The sequence below is a fragment of the Meleagris gallopavo genome, chromosome 3 (assembly GCF_000146605.3).
Source record: "Meleagris gallopavo isolate NT-WF06-2002-E0010 breed Aviagen turkey brand Nicholas breeding stock chromosome 3, Turkey_5.1, whole genome shotgun sequence".
Lineage (NCBI taxonomy): Eukaryota > Metazoa > Chordata > Aves > Galliformes > Phasianidae > Meleagris > Meleagris gallopavo.
In genome coordinates this window covers 41344200-41365688 of record NC_015013.2, presented here as the reverse complement: position 1 = coordinate 41365688, position 21489 = coordinate 41344200, and the positions used below count along the sequence as shown (strand labels likewise).

At 37.9% G+C, this 21489-nt stretch overlaps 1 protein-coding gene across 1 annotated transcript in view; it reads right to left on the bottom strand.

The window, feature by feature from the left end:
• LOC100549049 (myomesin-2) overlaps positions 1 to 21489 on the bottom strand; it is a 58857-nt gene that overhangs the window by 35120 nt on the left and 2248 nt on the right. Inside the window, exons 2-14 of the mRNA XM_019613926.2 lie at positions 18176 to 18268; positions 17218 to 17306; positions 17043 to 17105; positions 15211 to 15375; positions 14490 to 14651; positions 10616 to 10757; positions 8754 to 8953; positions 7129 to 7185; positions 6622 to 6746; positions 4817 to 5000; positions 3853 to 4027; positions 1951 to 2072; positions 994 to 1011 (exon numbers count right to left, since the gene is read on the bottom strand). Coding sequence (XP_019469471.2) covers positions 994 to 1011; positions 1951 to 2072; positions 3853 to 4027; positions 4817 to 5000; positions 6622 to 6746; positions 7129 to 7185; positions 8754 to 8953; positions 10616 to 10757; positions 14490 to 14651; positions 15211 to 15375; positions 17043 to 17105; positions 17218 to 17306; positions 18176 to 18268 — 1595 coding nt within the window. The remainder of the gene's footprint in view (positions 1 to 993; positions 1012 to 1950; positions 2073 to 3852; positions 4028 to 4816; positions 5001 to 6621; positions 6747 to 7128; positions 7186 to 8753; positions 8954 to 10615; positions 10758 to 14489; positions 14652 to 15210; positions 15376 to 17042; positions 17106 to 17217; positions 17307 to 18175; positions 18269 to 21489) is intronic.

Here is a 21489-nt window from a genome sequence, read left to right as displayed (position 1 = left end):
TCACTTTGTGAATCTCCAATGGCACGGGAAGTGAACTAAATTCATTCACTGGCCAAGTACCAAGAGTTAAATGAAATTCAAGCTCCATATTTCTTAGGTGCAATGGGTGTTTAGGTGTTGACAACATAAAATGTGATTTTGTCCATGTGTCTTCAACTTGATAGGTTTCCCTCATTACATATAACCATCAGTCAGAGATATAATGCAATATTCATTAGCACTGCATCTCAGAGGATAAGCCGTAGCTTACGCATAAATCCACAAAGGATCTTCACACATCTCTGCACAACGCAGATCCTCATACTTACCGTTGCAATCAGATTTTGTTTCCTCCACACATACGTAACCCAGAAACTACGTAACAAGACTCCCGACAGAGAACAAATTACTGATGTGGTGTAGACATACTGTACGGGATATATTAATATATACTCCAGACAAACTATTACATTAGTGAAGGAGTAGACGTTTCACTTTCAATAGCCAATAAGTTTGTGTAATGGTCTCTGATAACAAACATTAGATACACAATGACTTCCATTTGACTTGAGCACACAGTTACTATGACTGCTGGAAGATGCACCACTGGAGAGAACGTTCGCTTGTGGTGTAGCTGAGTGCAGGTTGCAGCCATCCAAAGTGGATGCACCAAAGCAGGAGAGCTATTTATTTATTAATTCTCACCTATATCTTTCTTCTTTTTCACTTTTTCCATTGTCAAAGGATCTCCGGGTCGAGACTTACTTGCCTGCTTAGCAATGACTTTTTGTGGTGCAGATATGATAGCGTCTTTAACCATTTCTTTCAAGTTATTGTCTCCTGTACTCCCCAATTTGTCAGAGCTACTGGGTAGCGGGTCTCTATTAAATTTAGCATTGCATTTTAGCAAAGCATCTGTGTCAAAGATAGGCTGGGAGGACTCATGCATGCCTTCCCAGCTGGTAGTGCAGTCTGTTAGTCCATCAGCTTTACCACTCAGTTCAGGACACACACCATGAAGCAATCCTCCCCCTATAATTGCCAGAAAATAGTAAAGACATTTTGAATTAGAATACATTATTTTTTCATCATTTACTCAACAGAGCATAAAATGCAGACAGTGAACAGTACAAAGAAACCAGGATAAATCACAGTTCTTATGGACAAAAAGCTACACTTAGGCTCACAAAAAATTTGAAATGCATAGAATACCTCTCAACATGCTCACGAGTTATTTTCTTTTAATGATGTCTAATTTTCAGAGCAGAATAAATATGGAAAGTTAGTGATAATCTTCATTTTCTATAATTATTTTAGTATTTGATCTTCCACGTCATATTTTGATTCTTTTAAAAAGGTCTTACAAAATTACCAAGGAGCACATCTCTCTGCTCTAAGGTTGAGTTTTGTGATTCTGATATAGATAACAGTGAGGATGTTGCAGACACATAATTTGTTATAGTCCGATGATCTCATTAATCTGTATGGATTAGTTCATACAGTGGCAAACAGAAATAATTCATCAGCAAAGGAAGAACACACAGGGTTATAGAAAGTTTGCAAGAAGCACACTAGAAGTACATTTATTATTAGGTTTAGGTGTGAAAACACATTTCTTAAGAGCTGACTATATATAGGATGGTGTGTGTTAGAGGCGATAAATACCACATTAGAGGATCAGAATGACATTCCTTCTTCCTGGATGACTATGAAGTGTAATTGGCAGTGCCCTCCTACAGCAGTTCACAAGAAACACGTGAAAAAGTCTGAATGGTGAAGGTGAACAGTCTACAAGGGTGCAGTGACTGTGAAAGTGTGGCTGTGATGCAATACATAAGATCTACAGGCAAAGTATTATTTGTGGACAGGACTGTAAACCAGAATAATTAGTTACCAATAGATGTTGAAAACATCCTTACTTAAATATACATATATATTTACCATTGAACAAAGCAATAGGAAACAGCTTACCAATGGCTGCTTGCACTTCTATAGGCTCTGAATCCTGGGAAAATTCACTGAGTCCAGCTGCATTAACAGCCCTGACTCTGAAAATGTACTTCTCACCGTTGACAAGCCCATGGCAAATGAATCTAAAACAAACCAGCAAATGAATTATTAGAGTATTATGAAGAAAAGAAAAATCTTAAGGGGGGTAGGAGAAGCGTTTCTTCTGTAAAATTTATTCTGGTTTCTGACGTTAAAATATGAACCCAGTAATTATATGAAGGTGAGAGAAAGCAAAATAAAGAGTCTATATTACTTTTGCTGATATATAAGATTCATCCTTCCTAATGGAAACAATGGAAAAATCTGCAGAGATGAGGTCTGCATTTGCCTGTGGGATTCATTCATGACGTAAGCAGAAGACAGCTGTAGCACAAGTCCCCATCGTTCATATCCAATCAGAAATGAAAAACTGCAGTGTATACAGAAATTACAGGACATTTAGTAAGACCCCCCAGAAAAGTCCAAACTTTTATGGTACTTCCATTGTTCTAAGTCAGACAAGCTATTTTATTAGTATAGTTTTTCAGCTGTATTATATAATGTTTACATTTTAAAAAGTCATGTTTTTTTTCCAAGATGTTCCCCTGAAAAAACGCACAATTCCTCAAAACATAAAATGTTTCTTTTGGAAAACAAACAAACAAAAAGTGTTTTGTAAAATATTTTAACATATTATTTAATATGCACTTTAAGTGTATTTTATTTCATGTTCTTTTTATTATATACTTCACAATGTTATATTCTGTGCTTCAAAGGCTGACATCATGCAATAATATAAGCAGAAAAATAGCATCAAAAATATAAAACATATAAAACAAATAAGAATTTTACTTTGGGGAAAAAAAAAAAAAAACCTGAAAATTTCAGGACGGAACTTACATCACTCATTCCTCCAGACTTTTCCAAAGCATTAGCTTTCACCTGGACATTCATAGAAAGTGAATTTCAAAACATCAAAATGTACTGCATCCAGTAAACTATGAGCTACAGCTAATGCTTTGAAATTGTCTCAGTCAAAATACCATTAGATAACACACAGCCTGTGCCTGTCTATATCATGCATCATATTGCATAGAATAAAAATGCAGTGATAAGAGCAAAAGCAGTGTATGTAGCAGTATAAGTAATTCAAATCATTATTCTTATTTTTAAGCTGAATAAAGATCATATTTTATATTCTGAAACAAGAAAACAGCATGAAGCTTCATCAACACTTGATGTAAGCATAGTAAAATAGTGATCCAGACCATTCTATGATTCTATAATTCTATGATACGAGAGCTTATAATATTGGCATAAGTGGCTTATGAGCATCCATTAACATCTTGATAATTGCAAGTGACAGAGCAGTTAGAAAGTAATATTGTTGGCATGGAATAGTCTACATTTCCTCTTGACATGCTAGATACACAGGCCCAGAAATGTTTACAGCAGTCTTCCAACTGAAGGATTTTGATTTCAAACATGATGTAGTTCAGTTTTCCACATTTGTAAGTTCACTAATTCCTCATTGTACCATTTCTCATCAAACTGATGGATACAATAGCTAGTGAGCTGTTTCTCTTCACTGCCAGTATCCATGTTTCCACCACAACCCTTGACTAATTGTTTTCAGTCGATTATAAATTACTTTTGGACAAGAACCACATTGAAATATGTTTTTATAAGATCTTACAAGAGTTAAGAGTGATTTCAGCCTCTGCTGGCTACCAAAGAACAATTACTACTACTAGTACTATGAACATCTGAAAATACATAAAAGCAATCAATCAAAAAAACACCAAAACAAAACAAAAAAAAAAACAACCAAAAACCTGAACAACCATCTGGTGACCACAATCTCCAAATTTTAAAATCCATTACCTTGTGCCTTTGACTGGATTGTTGTTGCATGGTTCCCAATGACCAGATCCAACCACGCTTGACTCAATGTAATATCCAACCAACTCCTTGGCATCTGGGGGTTCTGTCCAAGTGACAACCACAGAGGTGTCTGTGTTTCTAGTTGGCATAATACGGCCAGGAGGTTTGGGAATATCTGGGGAAGATAAACAGAAATAAATTAAGGACCATCCAGAAAAAAAATCACCCCCCCCCAAAAAAAATAATTAAGAGTGACATTCCGATCTTGATTGTTTTAGCACTGGTAATACACAATGCAGTGCACAGAAGAAGTTAGAAAGCAATGCCCATATTAAATAGCAAAACACATCCTCAGTATTTTTTGAAGAAAACTCTTTTACTCTTCTTAAGCAATGTAGTTTATATAAATCAAACTGAGGTGGAATGAAACAACCTGGGAATTTGGTTCAAATCTGCATTACTCTTCTGGAAGAAAATGCCAATGTAGACAAATATACTATGCAACTAGTAGACAAGTTACTAACTCTTTGTTGTGGGGAACATCTGGGACTTTTTTCCAGTAGAAATAGTTTCTGCATCCATGTAAGTATTAAATCTTTCACGTTTGTTTGATTTGGCAAACAAGGAAGGTTAAACTCTGCTTATGCCTGGGCTTATGTTCAATAGGGTCTCCAAAACAGAACAGTTTTGTACTTTATTGAGCTGTCATTTTCTTCCACTGTTTGCAGCCTTTGTGGTTCTTGATAACATTATTTGCAGCTTAATTCCCTCGGTTTGTATCTGCCATTTGACCCTACATTAAAAGTTTGACAACCCAATCCAAAATTATCTTAGCTGAAGGGCATAAATCACTGACTACTCTTCATTTTCGAGTTAGAAGCTGAGCAGCTATCTTCAGGCAAAACAACCACATAGCAAACTGAAAAGATACCATGAAGATAACTTAATACTTATGATCACTCACCAAGTTTGTCATCCACCACAGTGGCTTCAGTTGCTTCTGAAGGCTCACCAATTCCAGCTGAATTGCAACAGCGAACCCGGAAGCAATAGGATTTGCCTTCAGACAAATCAAAAACTGCAAAGCGAGGGGACTTCACAGGGATCTCGGTGTTCACCCTTTGCCAGTCCTCTGTGCCAGCAATGCACTGCAGTCAAACCCAGAAATAACATTTTGAACAAAACTCTCTGAACACAAAGTCTAACCTGACATAGGCCTCCTGCCTGGACCATTAAAGGTATATCTGCTATGGAGAAGAGGGAGTCATGTCCCTGGTTTTAGCCATTCCACTGCATAACTGTATTTCAAAGCTTATTAATCTGCCAAATGTCCAGTCACTCCATAAATCACACATACAAGCTTACTGTTATCAATATACCAAAGCTAAACACCTCTCCACAGCAAGGAATTGTCATTTTTTAACTGCATTCAGTTCTGCATCTTACCCTCCAGACCATTTTCAACAGAAACTCTGCAGACATTCAACACCATCCACATGAACAGATTGCTTCTAAATGCTGTTGTGTCACTCCTGAGAATGTTTCTGAGGTGGCTTCCAGGATTAATGAAGATGTGCATTCAATTTGTGAATTGGTTTTGTTTCTGTGGCTAGAAGTTCTACTTACCATGGTCACTTATACTGCTAATATTAGTAATTAATTTTTGCCTTGCATTAAGAATAATTTCAAAGAATATCCAGGTTTCTGTGAGATTTCAAATACTCAGAGAAACTTTACCTAAATATGTGACATTAATGTTCAGTATTCTGCACGCAGTAGGTTGTCAAAAAATCAAAATAGGCTATATTATATGGAAACTCAAAATTAATGTATTCACCCTCTGTAAGTCTGTTGCTAAGTGAAATTCTTTTCTTTAGACCAGATTACATTAGAGAGATGAAAAACATGCAATGGGAAGATATTTATGCCTCTCATGATGACAGCTCTAGAGTGATCAGAAAAAGCATTGATAACAAGTTTGTGGGAGTCATGAGGTATTAGTAAAATAGTGAAGATGGTAAAGATATTTCTGGGCCAGTAACCATGCAAAGAAGAGATCAGAAAAGAAGGACACTGAAATGAAAAGTGATTCAGTTCTAGAAAATAAATTTTGTCACCTTAGTTGAGGTGGTTAAGTACAATTGAAAGCCAATGTAGAGGATAAATACAGAAAGGCAGCTGGAGAAGCACACCACCCACTGCCTTACTGTGATCACATCCACTGGTTGGTCTCCAGAAACATTTAGCAAGTGTTAATGAACTACAGTGGGAGGAATGACACACCTTTGCTTCATACACACTTCCATGTCAGATACCAATTTGTCAGACTGCCCCTCTGCTGCCATCTGTCATGTGGCAACAAAATGCAACGGAATATTGGTGGGAAGGTTCAACCTCTATTGCCATATCACCAACATCCACCACTGATGTCACTGGCCAACATCATAAAATAGGAGGCATTACTTTTGTAGCAGCCCTCAGACAAATGATATACATACAACTGTGACTTTGCACTGTGCTTAGTCACTATAGTGAGTTTGTCAGCCTGTCTACCCTATGGCAGGTCAATGACATAGTTCAGGAAAGGATATTACAGTTTGTAACACATTCTGCAACCATTTTTATAAATCTCTGTCTTAGTAGTTTATCTTAATCTAATAATTATGTTAATGAATCTCTAACCCTAGCTTGAAAGTGGAAATGAAATTTCAGCAAAGATAATGTTAAAGAAGATTGCTACAACATGATTCTGATTTTCTCTGATTTTACCTTTTCCACAAAGTACATGATACCCTCATGGCCCCGCTGGCCAGGAGGTTTCCAGCTCAGCACAACATAGTTCTTGGTAGCTTCAATAACTTGGAGATCTGTAGGTGGACCAGGAATGACACCCTCTGAAATACAGTGGAGAAGAGTAGGAAACAGAAATGAGTGTGAATTTCTTCACATTTGCATCAGAAACAGTACTATGATTAAAGTATAGAACAAGCATTAATACACTTTAGCACTCAATGTTTTTGAAAGACTTAGGGTTTAAAGTTATCTAAATACCAGTATTAAATGTCCTTAGTTTAATGCTAAGCATGTTTGTTTATTACATCCTGAATAATGAAACCTCACCTAAAGCTGGAGCTGTTCAAGGCTGAGTGACTCTAAGAACAATTCTAAGATTCTATTCTAATTCTAATTCTAAGTGTGTGCCAAAGTCCAGTGAACTCAATGGAAGTTTTCCTAGTTACTCAGCCAAGCTTTTCTAGGCAAAAGGGCTATGTTTACCTGCAGGTTCTTCCTCAGTGACAATAATCTGTCCTGTCCAAGGAGCAGAAGGGTGACCTGAAACAGATGCAAGAGAGATTATGTAAATGAGTCTTCAGAAACTTTTGAAATAATGAGAAAAATCAACAAAACTGTCATTTTCAAGCTTCATATGAGCTCCATTATTGGTGACTACTCATGGAGGGATACTCAAAGCTAGTTTTAATGCTTGAATATTGAAAGCAGTTCTGCAATCAATATATCAAAAAATATTTAGCTCACTGAGACATATACTCCTTCCTGAAATTTCTCTGAAGTCACTTAAGTGACGAGCAGAGGTATTTGGCTCACTCAGTTCATCTGTTTTAGAGAATTCACTTCCACTTTATTTTTCCTGCTCCGTTCATTTAGTTTAACAGCCCGCTCATTAAAGGAAGAGCCAAATTCCTCCAGGCTGCTCTTTCTCTTCTTTTAATCCATTTTCCTTCACATTATCAGCTTTCAAAACAAGTGCCATTGTCACATGAATGTCACATGTGACAGGAAGTGCCTGGCCTGACTTAACATACCCATGCGATATGGTTTAGCTGGCTTTCTCTGTACCTTAGCATTATCATGTTATCACAGCTATGTATCAAGCTATTAACCAGAACAACATATTTTCAGAGATAATCTTCTCAGCTACTGTTCTCCACTTCGACATTTCACCTTTCGTAGGCTGATTTGCTTTGGAAGTGTGAGCAAAGATTGAACAGACAGTGAAGAGAAGAGGATACAATGGGAACAGGCCACCGAGATCAGACTCCCTCTTTGGAGACAGCTTCCAGTCTTTCCAGTGAGAAGAAAAAGTCACCTATCTTGGGTTTCTGAGCACAGTATTTCCTTGTAGTGATAAACCTGCTTCCTCCAGCCTTCTGGTTTTATTTGGAATGGGAACTTCGATCATCTCTGTACCTTCTAGTGCCAAACACAGTACAACATGCAAGTTGGGACTGTTGGAGACCTGTAGCTTTGCATACAATACACCTTTCACATTGGACCATTTCAAGTAGTAGAACTTCAGAGATGAGTAGAAATAAATGAATTTTAGGCATATTATTTTGCAATATGGGTAGACAAAGGGATTTTGAAGCAAACTCCTCATCAAAGCCTTTACATCTGGGATATCACCCAGCCACAGGAAAAATATCCTTGGCTTGTAAAACGTTAACTGCCATACAGAGAGGTTGGGTTCAATAATCTGTTGGGTTGCCCTGATATTTTGCTGATGTTACTGCAAGACTTCAGTCATCACATGGGTTGTGGCACAGAGAGAGGCTATTCAGGGTCTGCTTGGCTATTTTGTTGGTTGAACAAAAACAAGCCTCAGGCAATTTACTCTCCTGTGCCTTTTCCCCTCTTCCTGCAAGTTCAGAATGCAGTGCTGCTGCCAGCAAAAGCTGTTAGAGCTGTTGGAACTCTGCGCAAAGAGCACTGAGATGATTCCTTCTTGGCAAATGTGTCTCCAAAGAAGATTTTGTTTTTGAATTGCTCCCTCTAGTGGGATTCCAAAGGCTTGTGAGTAAATAGAGTCAGACTTTTTTTTTTTTTTTTTGAGTTATGACTTCTTAAATCTCTCAGAGAAGCTGCAAGAAGGGACACCTTACTTCTCAGTCTGGCTCTGTCTGCGGGATCCAGGGCAGCTACAGCCTCTGACACACGGGATGGTAGGCTAACACCAGCTCTGTTCACTGCTCGGACTCGAAAGATGTAGGAGCGGCCCTCGATCAAACCAGTGACAGGAAAACGAGCAAACTTCACCGGAGTCTCATTGCACTGGGTCCAGTGGGTGGTGCCAACCTCACATCTGCAAAACACAAACAGGATAAGCAGTCCTGGAAAGGGAAAAACACAAGCTCAGGGCACCCAGCCCTCAGAGCTCCATTCATGCTCATTGGCTGGACATTCCCAGCTTCTTCAGCAGTGTCTGTGTCTGCTGGTGACACAGAAGCAGCTGCAGGAGAGGGGTCAGGGCTGTAGGGCCATCTGGGAATGTGCTAAATCCCTTGCAGCTGTGCTCCTTCTTTCCTGAACTGAAGAGGGGACATGGGCACAACCCATTTCAAACTGTTCAAACCCTTCGAAGCATGCTCTGGGACTCCCGGGGCGTGTCATCTTCAGCATATTTAAAGGAATGTGAAATACATGGATCCTCTGCAGTTGCCAGAAGAGTTCATCATCTGTGACCAACCCAGCTCTCAGATGTCTATGACAACAACTGAAGTTGGACACTCAGTAACAAAGCTCTAAATTCAGGAGCAAATGTAGAACGAAGGAGGTGAAGACGAAAGAAGAAGCAAAATGCCCTTTGCCTTGCAATTACACTTTGTGATAACATCCCTCAATAGCCTAGTTTTAAAATGAAGCTTTATTTTTAAGAGTCTAGTCCGATCTTTTGTTTAGAATTATTTAATGAATGTCAAAGAGTTAGAGCTTCCTAGTGCACCACAGTTATGGCAACAACTCATACGCTGTCAAACCAGTAGAAGTTATATTCAAACTGAAACAGTGTTCAATATTTGATTGTTGTGATGTTAGAATTTTCTCACAAAACAATCTCTCCATTTTATATTTATTAAATTTGTATATAGAGGGCATGATATATTGGCATATCTTACTAATAACATATTCTGGTACTAAAATTGAAACAAATATTACCAGTTCTGAAAATTTCACTGTAGGTCTTGAAATACTGATTGAATTTCTTAAATCCCAAACTTCTAGAATCCCACCACTGTGTGACAGCTTCCATTTTCATACAGAATCACAGAGTCATTCAGGTTGGAAAAGACCAACCATCAGCCCACCCCCCACCATGCCCACTGACCATGTCTCTCAGTGCCACATCCACACAATTCTTGAACCCCTCCAGAGCTGGTGACCCCACCACCTCCCTGGGCAGCCTGCCTGACCACTCTTTCTGAGCAGAATTTTTCCTAATATCCAACTGAACCTCCCCTCGCACAACTTGAGGCCATATTTTTAGAACTACATATTTCCAAATCTTATTGTTGAAGAGAAAAACATGTAAATGTAATTTGCAATATGCTTATGAACTTAATTGCTCAAAAAACAATAGCCCGTAAGAGAAGTCCAACTTCGTCTGAGATCACAATTTGCTTTCTGGTACATAGTAAATGTTTGGCTGCAGGAGGGAGAGCATTGATATGGGTAGAGCCAATCCTGTGAGCCCCCAACACCACAGTGTCCTGAGGCCTCTCGAGCCTCACAGTGAAAACTGATCAGCATCTCACATAATCATTTCAATGTACTTATGTGAAGCAGGCCTTTATTATTTTCATTAAAGTTATATCAGGCCCAACCAGTCTAAAAAAGCATTCTTTTTGTAGCCAGCAATAAGAGTGAAAATAAAAATGACCACTTTATCTCATGCTTTCAAATGTGATTTTAGGTTTTTGAGTTGAGATGCACAGCAATACAAATTTTCCACATCAGCGTGCTTGCTGACCTGTCAATGAAGTATCCGAGGATGGGGTTTCCTCCATCAACAGCTGGCTGCTTCCAAGACACAATGACATAATCCTTGTTGGCATCTAAGCACTGCACATCTAGTGGTGCGCCAGGGGCTCCTGGGATCTCAGCATCAGCATCTATGAGGATGGAGACATAGATTTCCTGATATGAAACAAAGTTCTTTCATAATTATTTTTTAAGGACAAAACTCTACTGCTCCAGAGTCAAGAAAAAGCTTCAAAAACTATTTGTTTTTATATTGGTGGTGTCTTTTCAGGTTTTGACTTTGCAGCATTTACAAATGCATTTACGACATATTGTAAACATAATTGATCTAGGCATTTTTAACATATATTAGTATTGTGGATTCTAATGAGATGAGAGACACAGCCAAAGTGCATGAAAACTTGGAAGTCTATTTACCTGCAATGTTACTTAGGAGATTAGACTGACATTTTGTCTTGCAGTTATGCAATGGCTCAGACAAAAGGTTTTAGTCTCAGGATATACAGCACTGTGATCTCACTCACTGCCGTACACCTCCTGGAAGTACTGACCATGGAGATATTAACACAGCTCTGACCAACCCCTTCAGATCTCATCTGCCCCTACAGTAAGAGCTGGGAGGCAAAACCTCTTCTCTTCAAACCTTTGTGTCATTTTTGTTGTTGTTTTTTCCAAGGTCATCTTCTGGAATGATCAGCCTTGTTAAACTACTATTTGCTGGACACTCAGACACACAACAAGGACATCTGCTGAAGAAAAGACCGATCTGAACACTGGTTTATTTTTCACATGAATGAAATACCCTCACACATAGTCTTTTATTGTTTGGTTTGGGTTGGATATGAGCTGAAAAGGTATCAAAACCTTTTGAAGTTGAATTACACCACAGATTTTGGAATATAACCTTCCTTAGGATGAGCATATTGTTCCTTTCAAGTATTTGTCACAAATATGAGATTGTTGGTTTCAAAGGGCCCACACTTTAACATCAGCTTCCAGACAAATCCTACCCAAAGCTTAAAAATCAGAGCATAGTGCTGGGAACTGGTAATTACACTGTTTACACAGTTATAATTCAGCTTGAGTGATGTAGCAATTTTCTTGTAGGGCAAAATAACTCTTGCAAGAAGATTATATGAAAGATTTTTAAAGAAGAGAGATTTTTTCTCTATGGAACAGAGAGTTTCTACAGTCACAAGTAACGTTATTCAAGCCTTACTACTTCTAAAGACAACCTGACTTAAGACAAGACAGCTGTTTATATCTAAAGAAAAATGTTTTGCTAACAAACGCTGTTCTTGCATTCCATTTAAACCCCATACTTTTACAAATGTTTGATGCTTCAGAGTGCTACAGGATTCTGTATTACAAGTTATGCCAATTCCAGTTTTTTCTGCTTTTGGCTTTCAGAAATGAATGCCGTATATGAGTGTTTATCATGCTTGATTAAATAAAACAGTAGTCTTCAGAGAAAAAATAAACAAATCCCTGTATTTTCCCTTTTAGGCATAGTTGCGTTACATAGAATTTCTGAAGCTGTGCCAAAGTTTTTGAGTCCAGTTTCTAACTACAGCTCACTAGGTATAATTTTTAAAATGCATAGAGTAACCAATGCATTTAACATAGCAAAATAATAAGAACATTAAGGGTAATAACAAGACATCTTCAATTATCTCCCTATAATTATCTATATCTCTTGCTTGATAGAACATGAGACACCACGGTTTCTTTCCAAGACAGACTAGGAAATAGCTGGGACAATCAGCATTGCTCATCAGCCTCACTGGTGCTAGGATTTCATCCCTGGCTGCTTGCTGATGAATGCTGATCTGTAACCATGGTAAGAGGAACCCATTTTCTCTGAATCTGCCAAGTCCTGGTGTTACGAGCCTGATGAGCACCCTGCTTACCTCCATCAATGCAGGAGGATTTCTACATGTGATACAAAAAGACAGCTCCTTGCACTTAAGCAGCTAGCTAAGAGTTTGTACTGAACTTGTCTACAAATTAGGAGGAACGGTGAGAAGTATGCTGGCCAAATGAGTGCAGAGAATGTAAGTAGAATATAATTAATCTAATTAGAATTTGGCAAGTACACCAGTTGGCTAGTGAGATACTCTTGTGAAAGGGGTAGCTGGTTCACAGTCAGGTCATATTTTCATTGCTGTAAGTGCTAGAAGATGTAGCAGGAATGAAGGTAATAATTTATTTATATGGTAGCCCAGTTTAAAGCCAGGCAAAAAAACAATCCCTAATTCTTCTCCTTGTTGCTCAGTTCCACACACACATTCCAGCAAACTCTTTCCTCGGGCGACAAAAACATTTGATTCAGTTATATTTTCCAAGCAGGCTGTTATCTCACACAGCTTTGCTAAACTTGGGAACATGGTACCACTTTGAACACATTCTCAGAGCCAAAAATTTCCAGAGTCTTTTGAATTAGCATTACATGCTTCAGCTGCTTTTAGCAGCTGGGGCAGATATAGAGTCAGCGCGTAACCTGATAAGCCGCTGCTCTTCTTAAAGAAATACTTGCTCTAATAGAAATACAAGGAAGTTTTTCATGGTACAAGCAAACACCCAGAGGAATAACATTTTAACTCTGTACCTAAATTAAGGAGTCACATTTTCTACTTTTCCTTACAGAATCACAGAAGGGTGAGGTTGGCAGAGCCTTCTGTGTCCATCAGGTCCTATCAGTGTTCCAGAAGAGACACTCAGAGCAGGGGTCCAGGACTGTGTCTAGTTGGGCTTTGAATGTCTTCAAGGATATCTTCTCCACAGCCTCTCCAGGCATCTTGTACCAGTATTCAACAAACATCATAGTAAAAAGTGTTTTCTTAAATTTGAAATGTTGAAGTGGACTTTTCCTTTTTTTGTTTGTTGTCTCTTGTCCTGTCACTGGGTACTACAGAACTGTCTCACTCTATACTCATTACTCCTCCTATTAGGCATCTATACATATTGATGAGATACCCCCTGATCCCTCTCAACACCAGAAAGAATAGACTCTCTCAGCCTCTCCTCACGTGTCAGACATTCCTTTCACTTTGCAGCCCTTCACTGGTCCTTCTCCAGTATGTCCATGTCTCTCTTGTACTGGGGAGTCCAGAACTATACCAAGCACTCCAAACATGTCTTACCAGTGCTGAGCAGAAGGGAAGGATCAACTCCCTCCACCTGCTGATGACCTTGTTCCTAATGCGGCCCAGAATATCACTGGCATTTGCCACAAGGACACATTGCTGGTTCATGTTCACCCTACTATGATCCCAAGAGCCTTTTCTGCAAAGCTGCTTTCCAAACAGTCATTCCCCAGTCTGTAATGGTACATGTGGTTATTCTTCTCCAGGTGGTGAACTCTATATTTCCCTTCTACTATATTTTTTTTTAGCATTGTGCATTAGTGAAAACCTCTCAATTGGAGCAGAAAAATCTTGATCTGCAGTTCAGCAAGTGTGAGATGATTAGGAAAATACATTTTAAAGTTACTTTATAGAATTATCATTTTTTGAATTATGTTCAGTACTGTTCACAAGCTGAAGCTGAAAAAGGGCGAAGTTACATCAACAACAAAAATTTCATCCCCAAAATGCCAATATGGTTTACAAGCTTTCTAAAATGTGATACCAAAGCTTGAGAAATGCTCAGCTTTTCCAAAGATAACACTTGGAAGCCATAATGCTAAAATCAATTGTATAAAATATTTATATAAATTAATATAATTCATTTTACGTAAGCTACTGTATTATGTAAAAGAATATATACAAATTGGAAATAAACACCTAAAACGACTGAGATTTACTTTGCCAAAAAAGTTTTCCTCATTTCTCCAGTGATGTGGTTTATAAGCAGTATCTTACCTCGAACGAAGACATAACCACTGTACTCTTCATAGTATTCTCCCATCACAACACGCAGAGTGTAAAGACCTTCATCTTCCTTGTTCGCATGAGTCAGTGTTAACGAAGCTCTCTCCCCAGTCCAGTGCATCTGGACCCATTTGGATGGTGTAATAAGAACACCTAGAAATTAGAGAATTTCGTAATGAGAATTAGCTGAATATTTCAGGCTGTGTATAGCTTGAAATAGATTGGAAATACACAACAGACCATCCCTACTGTTCAATTTTCTATCTTCAAAGACAGTCATAGCTGAAAGCCAACTTCGCTCTCAGAGTTTAACTTTAGAATGTAACAGCTTTTTGTTGGCTACTGCACAACAGCCTCGTGTAATTACTTGAGAAATGTAATAAATAGGAAAAGCTACAGAGGCTATGTTGATGGGTCACAGAGAAGTTAGAGTTGATGAAATGTTTTTAGTATTTAAGCTTACAAAAGAAAAAAAAGTTAAATGAGATTTTCACAGCTTCCTCCACTTTCTAACACTCCACACTTCCTCCATTTTCTAACACTAGTTTCACTTCAAAATGCTAGATTTGGAAAAGCTTTGAATTAAAAAAGAGAAAGTATTTCTGTTTATGAAACCAAGAAAGTATTTGTTAAATCATGACATTCACACATGCTGAAATTATAAAGATCTACATTGAACAAATTTGTATTTCTTTTTGTCAAAAGTTCTCACCATTTCGGTACCACTCGATGTCTGGTTTGAAGCGCTTGATATCAGGACTGATGACAACCGTGCAGCCCAAACTCATCGTCTCACCTTCTCTCCCAAACATTACCTCAAACTTGTCAATAAATTTGATTTCAAACCTGGAAGCGAAGCCATGTGGGGTAACACCAACTGTACAAGGGAAAAAAGTCTGGCTGCTTACTTATTCTTTCATTTCATGACAAGAGTAGTAAGCAATAGTGCCCAGTGATTATAAATACAAACTCAGGTAAAGTTTAAGATATGAACAGAAACAGCATATATTCATTATCTGTATTCTATTATCTGTATGAGTTTATTGTAGGGTCACATAATTCAGGCACTTACATATCACAAGGAAACAGCTTTTTCTTTATTCATATAATTCCAGTTCAGTTTTTCAGGGAAAAGCTCCTTCAGAATTTCATTCCAGAATTTCCAAAATTTCAGATTTGATGTTTTATCATCTTATCATAATGTGTATGCTTGTAATTTAAACTTACTTCTATTTATGACTACTGATTTATTCAGTTCAAATGATCTTTAGTGTATACTCCTTTTTATTTCCCTCTTTAACTCTTTTCTCCATCTCTGGACAGTTATGTGTCCACTCAGCCTTCATATTTTTAGCCTAAGTAGATCTTTTTAATGAACTTTTAAAATAAAAATGAGCTCTCCACTCCCTTGGATTTTCAGGTGGCCTGTGCTTGTTCCTGAATTTACCTTTCCTGATGTTGTATAATCTGAACAACAGAAATGTTTGAGTTGGAAGAGACCTTTAAAAGTCATCTAGTCCAACTCCCCTGCAATGAACAGGGATATCTACAGATAGATTTGAGACAGAATATCCTATGTGCTTTATACCTACGTCATGCATAGGTGCTTTCATCACTCTCCTGAAAACACTTCTGCTGATAACATTTAGGATCACTTTTTTCTTTTCTACAACTGCCCTATCTTAGTAGCTCAGTCTTCCTGTGAACAACGCACACAGATATACTGGTATCTTCTGCTTTCATTACCAAATGATAAATTCCAAATAATATAGGAAACTCACGGCCTTGCATTTTGTAATATTATGAGTGACCTTTTTTCTGTTATTTCAGAGCTTTAGTAAATAAAGGATTTCTCGTATAGCTTTGCAGCACATCCCTCATCCTACTTGTGTTACTGCAATGAGGACTTAGGGCCCTTATGTCACTCAGCATACATAAATTGTTGGATTTTCTTTTCATTTCTGATTCATGTATTCATGCGATACTGTAAATCACTTCAAACTGATTTCTAGATTTCTAGCTCTTCTGAGCTAGATGCTCAGGTAAAAAAAACAAAAAACAACAACAAAAAAAAACAACAAAAAACAATGCTGATTTATTTATTTTTTTTTAACTTGATACGGCCAACATATTCAGATTTGCTTCTGGCTATGCGCATTTGCACCACATGCAATTCACATAGCAAAAGAGAAGATCTATTAAAGTCAGCAGTCTACTGACACACACATGCATCCCCTAGACCTTTTTTCCTGGAGATGTTTTTACGTACTGCAAGAGCTGAACTGTCTCTCTTTTTGACAGATGTTATTTCACAGCCAAGCAATACTAAAATGATGCTTCTTGTGCGAACAAATAGCCACAGACCTAGAAGGCAATATCGTTTCCCCCAGCAAATTAGATTAACACATCTGAAATGGAAGAGCTCAGTACCTAAAGATGACCTGCTTTTTTTTCAAATAATGTTACAAAATATTCTGCCTATTCATTTCTCATGATGTCGCTGCCTCGAATGAATGTGTCAAAAAAGCGCGTATTGCAACTTACGGCTCAGAGGCATGGAAAACGTCCCAGCATGCAAATGACTTGCATCAATTTCTCCTTTGTACCCTAGATGCACAAAGAGAAAAAGAGCAGTCACTATCACTGAGGGGTAAAGGCTCCCTGAGCCACAGAAATGGAAATATGCATTAAAAAGAAAAGGAATATTTTGCAAACCTACTCTTTACCACAAGGGAAGCATAAGCCGAAATTTCTCCTTTAACATTCATAGCAGATGCCCGGTACTGAGCAATGTCATCAAAATCACATCTAAAACGATAGAAATGGCGAGGTTGGACACACACAACTATTTGGCAAACCCTTTGTTCTAGACCAAAAAAGCCTTCAGACATCTGGGTAAAATCTACAAATAAGTAAAAGCTCGGGAGATGCGCTCTGGATATTGGATTGGTTCTAGACATTAAATTTTGTCAACGTTCAAAAAACAATGAAAAAAATTATTGTTAAATATTCTTTCAGATTTGAAATTATGATTACAGCAGAAGTAGGAAAAAAATTATCTGACATTATTCATCTGTAATCTACAAGATTTCTCTAACTTACTCTCTTCTGTGGAGATAGGCCTAATGCAGAAACTCTAGAAACAGTACATACAATATATTCAAAGGGTACCAAATATTACCTAGATAGTCAAAACTAGATTGTGGCTGATTGTCAATGATTTTTGACACAACATTACTGCAAAAATTTCCAAATGGGAAGATGAATACTATTAAAGGTCTTTGCGTGTGTGTTTGTGTGTACAAGTGAGAATCAGTCCCGTTCCTCTTTTCAGTAAGAACCAGGATCTTTCTATACCTGAAAAACATTAACTAATATTTTTTCCTTGAACTAGATTTTTCTCATATTTAACTGTACTTATTCAGGACAAATGGAAAAAGTATGTTTCTGAGTCAACCATGAACAGAATAATATAGACCAATTACTCAATTAGGTAAATTCAATACCCTCTACTAAGGAAAACCAGAACTACTTCAGTATTTAACAGACAGTGTTAATCTCAGTTGTGTAAACTTGATACTTCTTATCCCCAAGAGATATATCTACATTCTGCAACTCTCAATCTATAGCAACATTTCAGTTTAAGTTATTTGTTAAATGGTCTAACATTCCCTTACGTGCTAATCTCCAGGGAGTGCAATCCATATCGATTTTCAATGGTATATTTGCCAGGGTGAGCCTGTACATCAATGGGAACATTGTTTTTGTACCTATAGAAAAGCAAAGAAACAATACATCAAAAGTGGAAGAATATACCTATTATAAAAGGTCACATAGATGGTATTTGAAATTCTGAATCAATTTTTGCATATTTCTCCTAGATAAATTATAGTTTATCCTGTTAAGAGATATCTTTAGAAGCTTAACTTCTCTTTTTCTCTTTCACCTGCCCCATGTGAATTTTATTTTCTTGTTAAAGGAAAAATAGTCTTGAACAGAATGAAAATAAACTTATATTACCATGAATTTCAGGTTATTACATGTTAAAGAATGGAGAATTCACACAAGAAATGTTTCAGAGTTTTCTGAATTGCAAATAATACAAATTCTGCAGTGTCCATGGTTACTAGGTACCGTGCATATTTGGTTTGGGTTGCCTATTTGATTATTTGATCTAGTTTTAAAACCTGCATATTCACAGAAATGCCATTTAAGAAATTACTCGTTTTATGGTTTTGTTTTTTTATTTGTGTGTGTGTGTAATCCTCAAAGCAGGCAGAATTGGACTGGTAAAAAAATTGTCTTCATGAGAAAGCTCAAAGCAGCAAGGCATCTATCAAAAACCGTAATACTGAAACCAACTCTTCTTTAACATGCATATGCTATGAGTATTTTCTGGTACAGATATGTACCAGGAAAAATTTACAGGTCAAAATTCCCGGCAAGTAATTTGAAGGAATGAACCAATACTGATCGGTAATGAGCTGACTGCTGATTTCAGAATTTATTTGAACATTTGCACGAGACTCACAGGCAGAGAATTCAGTACTAGGTTCTTCATCACCAACCACTGCTTAAACGTTTACTCATTCTGAACAGTACATGAAGCTACTAGACAAAACTTCAAGTCTTGAGAGAGTAGTAGTGACGTGGGGTGAACTGGCAACAGGAGTCTAATAAAACTAAAAAGCACTGAATACAGTTCAGTGTTAGGTTTGGTTTGCAGTCCATAAAGAAGGAATGTGCTCTGAGATTGTGCCATCCTTTAGTATAGCTTTCTCCATGCTATGTAGATGAGGGAAGTGAAAATACAAAACATGATAAATATCTTCATCTCATACTTGGATATAGCCCAAATAAACCTTTATTTTCATAAGTCATAGCGGATAGCCAGCCAAAGAGTTTTGCTTCTTCATTTCTGATTTTAAATTCCAGTTTATTTCACAATTATCAACTAGGAAGGAGAACCAGTATGTTGCCATGGCATGCCCCATTTCACCAAACAAATCAGTAATGTGCAATTGTATTTTTTACTAATAATACTATGAGTTTGTTTCATTTCTAAAACTGAGCATTGCCTTATAGCACATTCAGCATTGTGGAATAAATAACATTTCCCTGGCAATAAATATTTAAGCATTGTAATATACTGTGATTTATCCAAGCAACAAAGTGAGTGAAAATCACTCAGTGATTGTCATCCTGATCATTTGCTCAGTAAAACATCTAAGAAAAGGGAATTGATGCAGGGCAGCACCCTCTGTTTTGGACTCCAAAGGTGCAGATCTACTTGGCTTCATTACAGATCTCCTACTTCGTTATCCTGACCTACAGCACTGTTCCACTACAAGTGAATCCATTTGCCACTACTCTTCAGCACAATGGCACCCTCAGAACTGGCAACACCTGAGCACCTTTATATTCTCTGTCCTGTGTCAAATAGTTTAGAAAATAGAATAATGTTACCAATTCTTAGTATTTTCTAGTGAATGCGAAATCCTATAGAACAAGACTGGATTTGATCCAAGAGCATCCCTTGGGTCCTGTTGGCACAGAAGGCATTTGGTAGCATGTGGTGCTGTGCAGATTTAAGTTTTAACTGAGTTACTCTAGCAAGAAGAAAAATTTGACTTCATCTGTGTTCATTATCAAATTATTTTAAAAAATGATTTAATTTTTGCTGATTTATATTTGTCTATGGAAAGAATAGTGCTCATCTTAGAAGAACCACTTGTTATTTCTGGAAACGCAGATTCCAGAAGAGCCAAGTCATTAGCTAATGTTGGACTGCAACCTCCCACTGTCATTACGCACTGATAGTTTATGCTTTCTTCTACTGGTTTCAAATGTCCATAAGCTTTTTCTAAGGGAGTCAGGACAGCTGCAACACACAGTAAGAATTCTTTAGAGAAAGTCCGTGAAGCTTTCTAATTTATCATGCACAACGTGAAAAGGTCTTCATTGCTTATACAAAGAATGACTCTTTGGAAAATACAACTGACATTTAGTTAAAAATTCTGAATGCAAACTGACAGAACCAGGTCAGTTCTGTTCTGTAACTCTGAGCAAAGACACCTGCTGAAAGGGTTGAACCATTTTTCCCCTTAGTAGCCCATGGCAAACTAAAGTCCCTTTAGAATTCAAATGTATTATAAAATAATGCATTAATTTCCACCATCCATATTTAGTATGTAGATGAAAGGGTGGTTCACAGCAAGAGCAAAGTCAAATAATTGAAAGCATGGTTTTTAAGCATGCAGTTTTCAGGACAAGGTGGATCTCAAGCAAAATGCAAATGGCCCTGCTCTTGACTCATTGGTTAAGTTCAGGTTACAGAACTGGATTACAGCCACAAGTGTAGCTGACCATTCTTCATATTCAACAGAGACCAGATCTGAAGCATTTGTCCTCCTTTAGGAGGAACATAAAAACAGTGCATTTACAGCTCTTAAACAACTGGAAATATGTGTCTATAAAGAGCCTACCTATTGGTTGCCTAGTCTAAAGAAAAACTTCCTGAGCATCAGCTCTGGCCTATTAATGTACCTTTTAGTGGTTCTTTTTGTTAAGTCACAGAATCACAGAATTGTAGGGGTTGGAAGGGACCTCTAGAGATCATGGAGACCAACCCCCCTGCCAAAGCAGGTTCCCTACACCAGGTCGCACAGGTAGGCGTCCAGGCGAGACTTGAATATCTCCAGAGAAGGAGACTCCACAACCTCCCTGGGCAGCCTGTTCCAGTGCTCCGTCACCCTCACCGTGAAGAAGTTCTTACGCACATTCGTGCGAAACTTCCTGTGCTGCAGCTTATGTCCGTTTCCCCTCGTCCTGTCTCCACGTACCACTGAAAAGAGACTGGCCTCACCGCTATGGCTGCCACACCTCAGATATTTATAAACCTGGATCAGGTCCCCTCTCAGTCTTCTTTTCTCAAGGCTAAACAGACCCAGTTCACTTAGCCTTTCTTCATAGGGGAGATGCTCCAGGCCCT